This window comes from Columba livia, chromosome 10 (genome assembly GCF_036013475.1).
Source record: "Columba livia isolate bColLiv1 breed racing homer chromosome 10, bColLiv1.pat.W.v2, whole genome shotgun sequence".
Classification (NCBI taxonomy): domain Eukaryota; kingdom Metazoa; phylum Chordata; class Aves; order Columbiformes; family Columbidae; genus Columba; species Columba livia.
The window spans coordinates 1,640,596-1,654,931 of record NC_088611.1 but is presented as its reverse complement, the minus strand read 5'-3'; the positions used below and the strand labels follow the sequence as shown (position 1 = coordinate 1,654,931).

The following is a 14,336-nucleotide window of genomic DNA, read 5'->3' as shown; positions in this document are numbered from 1 at the left end:
ATTAAGAGAGATACATAAGAAGTTTTGCTTTTCCTCTCTGGTTTCCAGCACTACTAATCATAGCTTACAAGGGGGATGTAAAGGTAATCTATTTGGCGCATGCATTCAGTCAGAGCAGAGAACGTTCCCGTGTGTGTAGGGGTTAAAAAAGCAGATTACAGGTGTCTTAGATATCTTAGCATGAATACAGCCTGAGGTTCACATGCCTTGTCCTTCATTTGTAAAAACCTAAGCCAAGATGCCAGATGCAGCAACGATTTACTGCATTAAACATACCAGTTTGAAGCTCTTCGAGGAATCCATGGTTTGGGTGATTCCAGTTCTCACGGCTGCCGCAGCAGTTGTAAAGCCTGATCGTTACCCCTTTGAACTCCTGTGGCAAGGAAAGAAATGAAGACAGGAAAAGTTCACTCCTAATGCATCACAGATTGAAAACAGAAAGGCTCTTTTCTTTGTTTTGGCAGCCCACAGCCTCACAGAAAGCAAGCACTGCTAATAAATTAGTTTGTACAGCATAAGGATGGCCATAAAAATGCAGACGTTCACTGTAATTAAAGAGCAACACTGCGTGCAACTAAGCTTTGTTCCTGCTTAGGCAGTTTATTATTGAACATGGTAACTATAAATTAGGCACATGGAATGCTACTGGAATGAAATTGCATTAACAAACACGTGTTAAGCATCAAACAAAAGAAAAAGATCAAGCAAACGCACAAACCCTCCTCAGGGTGACAACCAAGGTGGCATTTTAGCTTGAACTGCCCCGGCCTTGAAATGAGAGAGAAAATCATTGAGCGGGCAATCTCTGCTGGGTGACCCATCCCCTTGGACCCCCTTTCCTGTCCTGAACAAACTAAACACGCACAGCACTTGTAACGCTACCCGAAATCAAACGTGGTTCAGGATTTCAAGAAATAACAGTGTTTGACTTGATCACTCTGTTAGAATTCGTTAAACCTGTGTAATTAACTGACAGCAATTAAGGTAAATAAACATAACACTCAAAATCTTGTTGATATTAGCTTAACCTCATGTCAACTCAAAATAAATACTCAAAATAAAGATGTAACCAGTGCTTTTCCTGTATTAACTGTTTCAGAAGACTCTCTGTAAGTTGTTATACAGGCACGACAATCCTCTAAGTCCCAATAAATATTTTCTTGTGATAAAAAGCAGTTAAATGTAATAGTTTTTACAAGACACAGCTTAAAAAGTATTGAAGTATTACTGTAATAGTACATGAATATTCACATGTATTTTAAATAGTACATTTATAATTTATTTGGGACATGAGGAGATATTAGGTTTAGGTACAAAAGGCATAATTAAACATTAGATAGCCATGGGTCCAGTAGCACATTTGTATATTAAAATCACTGTCCCTACAAAACAGAGTAAGGGAACGAATTAGAGAACACTTACATCCAACTCCTGGACTCTGGATGTATTCAACTGGTACAACAACCATGCAAAAAAATCTTATGCAGTACAATGATTCCTCATTTCTCTTGAAAAGCGTATATTCACCTGTGTACATGAACAGCATTGCCCCCCCCAAGAACACGCTGATCCTTCAGACTTATCCTTACATTATAGCTCCTTAGAGAAAAAGGAAACAAAGTGAAATAGCTACAAGTTACCTGCTGAAGTATTTAAGCCTCTTAAAATAAGGATCTTTGCAGAAGCCCCCCTCTCCATGGCCACTGAAGGAGCCTGTGGTGTGCTTCCCTGGGGTTTTTAAAACCTCCCGTCTCCCTGTCCCAGCCTCGGGAGCTCCAGGGGCCACAGCTGCAGCCCATCAGGGTGGTGATTGTGTTGGTTTCTCAGCAGAGGATCAGCTGTTCCGCTCCGTGGAGGGCCAGGCAGCCTCTGATGATGATGAGGAGGAGGAGGAGAAGAAGAAGAAGTGGGCAGGAGATCAGCCAGCCCAGGTGGACCCAATGAAGAAGATAGCAGCCAAGCTCCCTTGCTGTGGCAGCGGGTAGGTTTCTGAGATTAATGCGGTTTGAGGCCTTTGCAAAGATTGTTTCATGGTATGATGGCACCACGGGTTCCATAAGAAACAGTAATACTTTACAGCAAGATCAGCAGGTCCCTTTGTCCATCATTTACAGCTCTTGCAGAACAACATGTTGGATATTCCCACCTAATCAGTGCTCTGTGGTCCTTAGCACAGGACACATGTGGACCTGCTGGAGAGGGGCCAGAGGAGCCACAGGAGTGACCCGAGGCTGGAACAGCTCTGCTGGGGGACAGGCTGAGAGAGCTGGGGTGTTCAGCTGGAGAAGAGAAGCTCTGGGGAGACCTTAGAGCGGCCTTTCCGGAATTAAAAGGAGCTGATAAGAAAGATGGGGACAGACTTTTGAGCCGGGCCTGTTGTGACAGGACAAGGGGTGATGGTTTTAAACTAAAGGAGGGAGATTCAGGCTGGATATGAAGAGGAAATTGTTGTCCCTGAGGGTGGTGAGAGCCTGTCCCAGGTTGGCCAGAGAGGTGGTGGATGAACCATCCCTGGAGACATCCCAGGCCAGGCTGGACGGGGCTCTGAGCAACCTGAGCTGGTGAAGATGTCCCTGCTCATGGCAGGGGGGGCACTGGGGGAGATGGGAAGGTCCCTTCAATGCAAACTATTCCACAATTCTGTTCTATGATTCTATGACACTCATTTGTGATCTGTGCTGCCAAGAGTTTTTCAGGAAAATTGGCTTTTAGAAACATGGACCTTCATTGTGAAGTTTCGCTAATTATCTTTTTTTTTAATGTGTATATAGATATGATGAAAAAATGTGGAGAAAGCTAATGTCTTACTTGGAGCCCACCAACCCCAATGGCCACACCACAGCCCCAGCGGAGCTCGCAGAGCAGGTCACACAGCTCACAGAACAGCTGGAGCTTAAAGGGCACGAACAGAAGAAACTGGAAACAAATATGGAAGAGGTAACAGGTGCCAAGCACAGCGTGAAAGAGTTAGTTGTATGTCTTTAAGTAGCTGCATTTATATGCATATGCATTTATATGTTGTTCTGGGCATTCCGCTCTCTGCTGCTGATGTTTCTCACTGTGCTGTCAGTTTGTCAGCTCAGACATCTCATGCTTTCCTGCGACACCTGCACTTCACGTCTGGTTCCTACTGGAACCTCCGTTTATTTGGAGGATGAGATGTACATGAGCTCTTCAAGCCCTCTGCTTTACTCAAACAGTTTGAGATGTTCTCTGATGGGACTGGTACCACTGCACACCAAAGAGCCGCACATTAACCACAGGGTTCCTCTTGGCAGCTTTCGGTGGTTCCGCCGGTGTGGATGAAACACTCCACGTTTCCTGGGACATCCAGCTCCTCTGGGAGCGCAAGAAATCCCTCCAGCTGACTGAGATGCAGGGGCTCACCAGTCTGGAATCCTTCCGAGAAAATACTCCAGTTTACTCTGGCTGTTTCTGGGGCTCAGACAAATATATTTCTAAAAAAAAATACCAAAACCCTCAGTTCTCAAGCTTAGCAGCATGTTCAGCTTCCCCTGAGCAGAGGTTAAAACCCAGCACGGAAAAGCCCCGGTGCAGTACCCTGGTAGAGCCATGTGATCTTATATTTAAATACTGCAAACTTCAGCCGCTGATGGGCATAAATTTAAATACCAGCAATCTTACCGTGAAACAACACTAGTGCATCATACGCATGGCTTTGTTTTAAGGTTCAGTTAGTGCTTGTTCAGTATTTTATGTCCCTTCTTTAAAAGGACAGTAAAGATTTCAGTAGTTCTGGAAGGATTGTTTTTATCAGTCATTTATTTAAAGTAAGAGCATCCAACTTCTTTACATGTTGCCATCCTTTGATTTTTATCAGTATTTCATATAATTTTCCCCCTTGACTGAATTAAATGAAAGAGTTTACTTGTGAGGAAAAGAATCTAAAACCGGAATAAAATCAAACTTGTGTCTTAAACAATTTGCAGTATTCAAGGACAATTTCTTCCTATAATACTCATTAGAGCAACACGAAGCTTCCTTCTATACTGCTTAACATCAGCCCACATTACATGTAGATTTTTTCTTTTAACTACAGGAAGGAAGCACCTTCCCGCAGGTAGTGCCACTCGTCTTCTTTTTTCCCATTCAGAGGTACTCGTGTTCTTCTGCACGATCAGATTGCCTTCTTTTTAACCTCTGCTGCTGGATATTAGCTCTGTGCATCTTGTTCAGAAAAGTACCGCTATTGATAGATTAATACAAGATTCCAGGACAAAAAAGGAATCTGCTGCTCTCGATTTAAAAACAAGCAGGAAGGTGAATAAGACATAGCATCAATTCACTGCAACTTGAATTTAAAATCGGTAGGATTAATCATTTGGAGCCTGTTAGAAATTTACTTTTAAACCCTCTTACTTTTATTTAGCCAGTATTTGTATCTTGTGTGCAGTTATAGGATTGGTTTTTTGATGCTACAATACAGACATGCAAGTAATAAGTAAGGTGACTGTTCCTGTACAACACAAACCAAATTGGAAGACTGCGAAATGCTCCGTCTCAATGAACTTGTAAATGAATATATTGGCTTACCAAATAAACCACCAAGAACACTTTCTCTGATGACCTGGCAAAACGACCTTACACATTGCTCTATATACGTCTATTTGGACCTGCTCAATGCTGAAAATTAGACAAATAACAACAAAGCTAACAAGTAGCAAACTCAGCAGGCAAAGGAAGAGCAACACTCTAAACCAGCCATTAATAATCTACAGCCTAAGATTGTAAAGCCAGAGGGTGAAACAGTTCTGAAATTTGTCATGTCATGTCCAACAACCCAACATTTAAAAATAGTTTCTGCTGCAGACAGAGTGATGATGGTGTCGGGACCTGCAGAAAAGAGGTGGAGAAAGCACGAGTGAATTCTAAAAATAAAGCGACACGCTGCCCAGCGTTGCAAAGAGATGCCAAGGATTTTCTATAAAAGCTCACATGAAATCTGTCAGCTTAATTAAAAAGACAATTAGTTGATCACCTGCCACACAGGGTCACATGAATAGCTCATCCTGCCATCCCACACATGCTGGCGAGCAGCATTTGCTCACGGATAAGCAAGGACACAGAGTACAGAGGATTTTTCCCTTGGCAGGACTCACCTGGGGCCCAGCACACCGGGACAGACACACCTGGAACTGGACGTCGCAGAAAGTATCATGCTTAATAGCCACTATTGGAGCTATTTACCCTGAATTTACCTTTCTTTAAAGCTAGCGATGCTTTTGCTATCTCAGAACAAGGACTCCCACATGTTAGTTAGAAAGGAAGAAGGTTTGAGGGTTTGGGTTGGTTTGCTTTAAATCTACTGTGTGATCATCCACCGTCACCTCATTCTTGTGCTTGGGAAACAGCAAATGAACTTCTCCTCATAATTTTACAGACTTTTACCACCAGAAATACCATCTCAGTTATCACCATTCCTAGTGTGCCCGAGCCCTCTTGGTATAGAAACCATTGCTTGTTATGCTATTTTATTCTTCCATGTACTTTTCAAGCTCTTTTTGAAGGAGGAGAACTGAAAATGTGCTTAGTATTCAAATGCACGCCCTTCATGCCACAACCATGGCTTCTGGTTTGTTCCTGGTTCCTTTCCGAACAGTCCCTGGCCTGTGTCCTTGGGGTCTGTGCTCAGGACACCCCAGCTCCTCGAGCTGCCGTCCCCTCCATGCACACGTGTGACATTGTGTACCTGTCCCACACGCCTTAACGGGCAGTACTGACACTGAATTTCATCTGATCCTTCATTACCCAGTTCTTCAGCGTCATGTAATCCTGCTGTAATTCTTCCCAGGCAGCTTTCGTCTTGATTTCCCACAACAGGTTGTGCCGAGAGCAAACTTAAACACTTTGACATTCACCTGCTTTAAAAATCATTTATAAATAAGCTGAACAGCTCAGGTCTTCACGCAGCTCCTTGTGAGACCCTCAGGATTCTCTCCGTGGTGAGACCTCCCGTCCTGGTCCGTCACTGTGCTCTACCCCGTCTTTCAACCCATGGCAGGATCTGCGCTGCTCCCCTGCAGCAGTTACTTTGGTTTTGAGCCTTTGGTGTTGAATCTTATCAAAAGCTTTTTGCAGATTGAAAATACACTCTATCAACTGCAATCTCTCAATCTATCAGCATTATTCATATATATTCATAGAACTTTTCAAAGAAATCTAATAGATTCTTTGCTGTGTTCATCTATGTATTCACCAAGCCCCTTCTCCATTACAGTTCCTATCAATTTGCCTGACAGAATTACCATATACTTGAGGTGATTTGCTGTTGCTCAGATCACCTCTGCAGCCTCTCCTAAAAACTGGTGCTACATTTGCCACCTTCCAGTCCCTTGAGGTTGAAACGATGTAAAAGATGAATTGCACAGCACTGTTCAGCACTTCATTCTGCTGCTCTGTTTTCTCCCTGTTTTGAAAATTGTTTCTCTGGTTCATTGCTTGTAAAAATGGCTCTGATATGAGAGCCTCCTTAACTTTTGTAGAAAATGCAATAGAATGATTTTCTCATACATTCTTTACGAGATTTCTGCATATTAATTATTCCTTGTCCTTGATGTATTTGTACACACTACACCAGAGCTCAGATATTCCCCTTGACACTCGCCCCCTTTTATAAGAGGGTTGGATATCAGTATCTGACTTCTTCTCAAACCTGGTATTTGGCAAGGTAGTATTTCCATTTCTCAAACAAGGCACAGAGCAAAAATCAGGCTCTGCTGAGGGACTTTGGCAGAGCTAAAAACAAACCCCACTGCTCTGAGCCCTGTGACTTAAGTACTGACCATCCCTCTTCAGCATCTAAGTTTTAAAAATAGGTTATGATTAACTAGAGTCATTATCTTACTGCAAATGTTAAGGTAAGAACAGAAGTGAGATGTACCCAAGCTCAAGAAAACAATCTGGGAGAATGTTTTAATGATACACAGAACCCCAGCCTGGTTGGGTTGCAGGAGCTCTGTAGATCCCCAGCCCAACCCCTGCTCACGCAGGGTCACCGAGCAGATCACACAGGTGGTCCAGGCGGTTTGAATGTCCCAGAGCAGGAGACTCCACACCCGCTCTGGGCAGCCTGGGCCAGGCTATGGCACCTCCCAGCAAACAAGTTTCTCCTCATGTTCAGATGGAGCCTCCTGTGTTTCAGTCTGTGCCCGTTGCCCCTCACCCTGGCGTTGGGCACCACTCAACAGAGTCTGGTCCATCCTCTGACACCCACCCTGAGATATTGATCCATTGATCAGATCCCTCTCAGCTTCTCTTCTCCAGATGAACAGCCCCAGCTCTCTCAGTCTCTCCTCACAAGATGCTCCAGATCCCAAATCATCTTTGTGTCCCTCCACTGGACTCTCTCCAGTAATTCCTTGTCCTTCTCAAACTGGGGAGCCCAGAACTGGACACAACTCCAGATGAGGCCTCAGCAGCGCTGAGCCACTGTCTTCAAGCGCAGTTAAACAGAAAACCTGAGTACCCTTACATGTAAGTGAAACAAAAATATTGGGAAACTAGCATCCTGCTACATGGTCAAGTGACTGTTAAGGTCCCGCAACCTCTCAAGTATTTGTTACGTCTTGGTTGGCAACGCAGTTGGCTCTTCATACAGGAAAATGCTGGTATCTTCATCTGAAAGGCTGTTCAGACAGGGATGCTGGAGCTGTTGTTTGGCAGATGGAGCAGATGAATCGACCCTGACTTGTGTAGCTGTTGAACAGCTCGGGGGAGCTGGAGCCCCTCGCGGGGCAGAGCTCACGGGGAGCGAGAGGCACAGGCCGATTTCCAGCTCATACACACTTGGACTGCAGCCTGTCAGAACCTAAGATGACGTTCTAGAAGGTTCAGTGTGAGTCAGGGATTGCTTTCTTTGTTCACTCTGACGACGCTTGTGTTTTGGGAACTTAAGTTCCTTCCCATCTATTGAACCTCATTAGGATACAAATCTCCACAAAAAAAAATCTATTAAATAGTGTGCATATTAAGGCCTTCCACTTCTCTAGTTCAACTCCTTAGTTATTTCTAAAATGGCAATAAAGGTAAAAGATGACAACAAAAAGGGACTAACAGAGCCAGCAAACTTGTCATTTACTTCACATGATTTTGTTTCACAGTGTAATATTAATAAATGTATTTAGATGATGTTTGCTGTTGCAAATTCCTGTTAGAAATTGCCAATTTCAGAATGCTGGACACAGTAATCATTGAGAAATCAGTTTAGTTTTATTGATAAACCTGAAATCCATCAGTGCTCTCTGATGTTGAAGTGACGCATTTTGCAGGAGATGCTTTTCAGGCTCTTATTAGCAACTTGGCCACGTATCTGCAACGGGCCTGGGGCTGTGACAAGCAAAGATCTTTTCTTTTGCAAATGGCGCGGCAGCTTTGTACTTCAAAATACGTCACATTTTGCATCGAAACAAAAGCGACATTTCAAATCCTAAACATTTTTTCACAGGAGGACCTGAGACAACTGACGGGTCAGCTCAGCGTTGGAAGGTCCAGCTCTGAGGAGACCTCTCCTGCCCAGCATTTCTCTAGTGTTCAAAAGTCCTGCTAAATCTGGACATTTGTGTGCTTAGCTGCAAAGCAGTGCTTCACCAAGCAAACGTGACTGGGCTTTGCAGAACCAGAACCTTGATCTTTTTCCCTTAAGGCACTTAAAAAACAAAACAAACAACAAACCCAAACCAAAACCAACCAGATAAACAAACAAAATACATATAAACGCCATACACACTCACACAAACAACAAACAAAAACCTAAACCACCACAACCTGTAAGAAATTAGGTCATTACCTTCTTGTTTCACAGAATGTACAGATTATTTCTCTGTAGGAGTTGCAAGACAAAAATATGACCTCGTCGATGAGGGCACACGAATCACTTGTGCTTTATGGAGGATGATGGGAATGCAAAAGATTAGAAAACTGAAATAGAAATGCTAGTACTTACAATTTCTGAGTGATCTGCTTGCATCCTGTGTTGAGTGAACTGCCATTACACGCAAGAGCAGAGAATGCATTTCCTAGCAACTATTGATTCTTCACGTCATGTACTACGTTCAAGAAATGTACTTCTTTTCAAAATAGTCTTGTGGAGTGAACTGACGTTTACCAGATAAGGGGGGGAAATTAGCTTTGCAATCATTCGGCAAGAGTGCGCAAAGCTCCAGTGCTTTTAATTCCCTGTGTCGTTGTCCAGATGAAAGGCCCCTTGCCAGGTGGGCTGCAGCAAAAGCTGGAGGAGAACGACCTGCTGAAGATGGAGCTGCAGATGCTGGAGACTGAGAGGGTCAGGCTGTCACTGGTGGAGGAAAAGCTCATGGATGTTTTGCAGCTTCTTCAACAACTCCGAGACTTGGTATGGCAAGAAAGCACTCCAAAGACTTAAACCTGGTTTTTGTAGTGCCCCTTCCACATTAAAAAGTATTTTCATACCTTCTATTCAGTGCAAAGTCCTTTGAACCAGGAAAACTGCCTGATGATTGTAGAAAACTCTTAGACCTCTACGGCTGACTCTTTAAAAGGGGCCTAGAGATCTCCTTGGATCTAGATCTCCAAGTTCTGATTATCCTCTACACAAAACTTTAGAGGAAACAAGGAAACCAAAGCCATCAGAAAGATTCTAGATTATTTCTACTTTTAGAAAAGGACCTTTGTTTAACTGCATTCTACAGTGACACTGAGTCAGTGGTAAAGGGATAAAACTCCTTCCTATATACCAAGAGGTATTTTTGGTGATAATTTTCTTACCCAATTAAAAATCTAAACATAGACTTCTAAAAGCTAACGTAATAACATCCTAGAAATACGTGGCCAGTACAGCAACTCAGTCCTTTAGAAAACAGGTGGAAATCTCCTGCTTTGGAATGATAATAGTAAGGGCTGGACAAAAGATGGGTGAATTGGATAGTCTGCAGAACACGGAGTGTGCTGGGAGCCGCAGGGGACTGTGAGGAGCTCATTTCTTTGGGAATGATTGAGGATTCTCCTCAGTTTTCAGCAAAGTTCTGCCTAATCTGTGTGAGACGAGAATGCTCCCTCAGATGATCACTTTATTTGAAGTACACTCACGTTCCACTGATGATCTGGGGAACAAGTGTAATATCTCATCCCTTGGTAACTTACTTTAGCACTTGACATGGAAGTTCTGCTTTCATATTGCAAGTCTGACACACACATCAATAACAATCTAGTGAAGGATTAAACTAGTAAAGACCATGACTGGCAACCAGCATAATAACCTTTTGTGTCAGGACTTCAACGTGTCAGTCACTTGGCAGTTGTATTAGAAGCACAGAAACATTTTGGTTGGAAAAGCCCCTCAAGATCATTGAGTCCAACTGTTACCCCACCCCTGGCACTGCCCCATGTCCTGAGAACCTCATCTCCATGTCTGTCCAACCCTCCAGGGCTGGTGACTCCAGCACTGCCCTGGGCAGCCTGTTCCAATGCCCCACAGCCCTTTGGGGAAGAAATTGTTCCCCACATTCAACCTCAACCTCCCCTGGCGCAACTTGAGGCCGTTTCCTCTGCTCCTGGCGCTTGTTCCTGGGGAGCAGAGCCCGACCCCCCTGGCTCCAAGCTCCTTTCAGGCAGTTCAGAGATCAGAAGGTCTCCCCTCAGCTCCTGTTCTCCAGCTGAACCCCCAGGCCCCTCAACCGCTCCCATCACACTTGTGCTCCAGCCCCCCGCACCAGCATTTGTGCTTAGGAGACAATCCATCACACGTGCCATATCTCAGTGATAATAGCACTTAATGCTAATTATTGTTGGAAACGTGCCACTGCATGCTGCCAACTCCCATAGCGCCAACACAGGAACGATGTTGCTGACAAACAAAATAATTTACAGCATTCCCAGTGGGGTTTAACAAGAATCCCTTAAATCCCTGATGGGATATACTTCAGATAAAAGAAAGCTTATTCATCAGAAACTGTGGTTGTAGGTGTCGCTTCCCCAGCGTATTCATGTTGATGTTTTAAATAACCCAAGCATCTCATTTGCAGCAGAAGCTACTACAAGGCAATGACCACCCAAGGGCAAATGCTGCTAGGACTATCTAAACCTCAGGCAGAGCTCAGGTGTAACCCCGGCCCACTGCAAACTGCTTTCCACTGCTTTCCAGTCCCCACTGGGCAGGCGGTACATGGGCAGCACCAGTAAGCAAAGCCAGTACTGCCGGGGCCACTGGCAGGTTCATGGTCTTTGCCAGAACAGCTTCTGTTTGATTTCTCTTTTTGAAGTTTTAACAAGAACAACCTATCCCTGCAGATATAGGCACCCTAAGTGCTAGTTAAACTGATGGCAAGACCACCTCTCAGAAAGCACGCATTAGTGTCTCGACAGCAGATTAAGAGTTTGGTTTCCCAGGCACGTTATGTAACATCCCTCCAGATTCCTAACAGAAAACTACCACTGAAAAAACCCCTCAAATCCTAAGTTTTTACAATTCTCTCTCACTTTGGCCAATGTTTATCACATCTCAGTGTCTATCTAGCAGTGGCCTTGCCACATGACACGTATGATCTCTGCTCGGTTGTTCATACCTAAAATGGTTGCCAGTGATTCCCAGAGAAGCCCCTGAGAAGCCCCTGAGGTCCCGTGTCCCATCCCACACCAGCCTGGCCGAGCACTGAACGAGCTTTTCCTGTGCTTGCCATGCTCGCATTCCTTGCCATCTACATCGTTTTAGCCACACACTCTGGAAAATTCCTTTTTTTTCCACTGAAAAACTGCTGTTTGTCTTTCTACAGCCATATTAAAGAAGTGGAGCCCTCCACAAACTGCGATTATTTGAGCATAAAAAGCTTGAAAATATAGCAAATGTCAGGTCTTGTGTTATCAAGCTTCAATTTTGCTTTGTTTTAATTTTCAAATGCAAATGCACTTATGTAGATTTTGTTGCATGCGTTTAAACTGGTGAAGGACATGTTTGTGCCACAATATTATTGTGTTTTTTGAAGAACATCTCTAAGCGAGCCTTGGGGAAAATCCTGCTGAGCACTTTGGAATCCTGCCGTGACCCCCATCCTGGTAAGAAAATCAATGACGTGTAAAGACCAAGAATCACAAAAAGTGACCTTTTGGGAAAAATGCTGGATAATGAAGAGATGAGTAAGAAAAAGATTTCAAATACTGGGAGACAGGCTAGGGAGAAAGCAGCACTATGCAAGAAGATTACCTACGGAAAGCAATCCTTTCTAGTCTGTGACATAGCAGAAACAGGAACATATCCAGGGGTTTTTTAGCAAAATTTTAATTAGAATTTTGCCTTAGGGGATCAATTCAGTATCCCACTAATGTCTGTTGGTCTTCATTGATATGAGAAAGTAGAAAACATGACCAAGTATGCAAGGCAGCTATTTATCAAGTTCGCTATCCTGCTGTGTGTTGTATTCCTCTGCTACAACACAAACAAATACACAAGCCAGAATATTTCTGGAAGGAAACCGGATCAAACCTGCACTCCTCTAATAATAGTCTTTTGTGTTCCTCATATGAAATCAAACTTGCAAACTCCTCTCCTTTGACAATGGTCTGGTGTCCCAGAGCTGCCTTTGTAGGAACCACGCAGGGATCCCAGCCTGGAGGATTGGGTTTGATTACTCTGTTCCGATTAGCAGAGCATTTGTAGTTACCTTCCAGAAATGAGCATCGTGTACCAAGCCTAAGGAAATGGCTTGGAGGTGCTTTTAATAGACAGACAGTAGTCAAAGACAAGATTACAGAATACTAGATGTGGCCTGAGGGTTTCATTTTGGAGAATATTATTAACAGTGCTTTAGGGAGAATAAGTTACAAACCACTCTGGGTTTTGCAGTTTCAAAACCTTGTTGCTACTTGCGTCCAGAGCTAAGCTGGGCTGTTCCAGCACGGCTGCAGAGGAAAGAAGGCAGAGAATGGCCTTTTTGGCTCCAGGACACCAACACAGAGGGAAAACCAACTCCGAGTGGTGCTGCTGAAAGCAAGTACCTGCCCTGCAATGGCAGCACCGCTCAGCTTCCGAAAATGATACCATGAGTAACCTCGTGATGCTCTCTGTCCATTCTGCATCACCGTCACGATAATCAGCTCATCTTCTCTGCTTTTGGTTTTCTGGCTGTTCACATGAAATGGCTTAAGCCTCTTTCCTAAGTCTTTATAATCACGCATCTTCTTCCTGTTTGACAAGACTAAGTGGATGGTGAATCTTTATCGTGATATGACATAGTCTTTGTTCACACAAGTGTGCAAGAACATAGTGAACGGGCAGTGAATGAAGCAAGAGAACCAACAGAGAAAATAGTCCTTGAACCAGTTCCACCCACATTTTTACAGGGACGGGAATTCATTGTTTGGTCTCAAAATTTAGACATTTTATGTTGATTACCTGAAATGGCACCTTTGAAGAAGAAATCTTGTGTTACGATGGTTAAGCTGCAACTTTCTGTCTTTGTTTATCAAAATTATAATGTTTGCAATTTTCTTTTAAAAGGAAAAGCCCGCCTGTTTGAAGTCCTAGACACTCTTTACCAGGAGCTGACAGCCTGTGAACTCTTACAAAGCCAGGCTCTGGAGAAGGCGCAGAGTCGCCAGTCCTTGTCTAACCCCCTGCTCATCTCCTGCTGAGCAGCCGTGCCACGTCCAGCCTGCAGGACCAGCCCAACAACAGCCTTCTGACCTTCAAACACATGAGGAATGAGGAAGATTTGTCCAATTCAAGGCAGATGGGTGATGGAGGGGATGAGCAGAACAGCCATGAGCTGCAAGGTGTGCTGGGCAGAGCGGCCGCTCCTCGGCAAATGTCAAACCCTCTGTAAGGGAATGAGCACCCACACGGTGTGAGGATTGTGTAGCAATGCTGGTCTCTGATGGAAGCCTAAAGCCCATGTATGATGGCCTTGTCATGTACGGGCTAACCAAATAAAAATTATTCCAAATACACCGACCTGACCTATCTAGATTTACTGCTCTGGTTATACACTGGCTGGGCGGGGGTTTGGGTTTTCATGATGGCTCAATTCAGAAGCAAAAGGCAGGTGATGTTATCACTGGCAAGTAAACCACTTCCTTAACATACAAGTGACAAACTGTATTATAAACACACACACCAGTAGTGCAGGTTTTAAGGGCTCATGTACAAAATGTGCATGTGCGCGGGAGGGGAATTCAATTATTCACCTTATTCAACTCTAAAGTTAGAATTGTTGGTGCTCTGCTGAATTTTCTATTTGCAATTATAGAGATGTCTTAGAAATCTGCACTAGTCTTTCCTGACGATAGTCTTAGATTTTACATTACCTGCTTGGAAAAGGCACAAAGCAATCCCAGGCTCTTGGGGAAAG

The 14,336-nt window shown here is 43.9% G+C and overlaps 1 protein-coding gene across 5 annotated transcripts in view; it reads left to right on the top strand.

The window, feature by feature from the left end:
- The window catches only part of EFCC1 (EF-hand and coiled-coil domain containing 1), a 51,409-nt gene extending 37,474 nt beyond the window's left edge, over window positions 1–13,935 (top strand). Inside the window, exons 4-8 of one of the 5 annotated variants that reach the window (XM_013367100.3) lie at window positions 1,831–1,981; window positions 2,772–2,937; window positions 9,212–9,370; window positions 11,976–12,045; window positions 13,487–13,935. In XM_013367100.3, the coding sequence (XP_013222554.2) occupies window positions 1,831–1,981; window positions 2,772–2,937; window positions 9,212–9,370; window positions 11,976–12,045; window positions 13,487–13,620 (680 nt within the window). In that variant the 3' untranslated portion in view covers window positions 13,621–13,935. The other 4 variants (XM_065074886.1, XM_065074883.1, XM_065074887.1 and 1 more) reach the window with 4 other exon arrangements.
- Window positions 13,936–14,336: the final 401 nt, after the last annotated feature.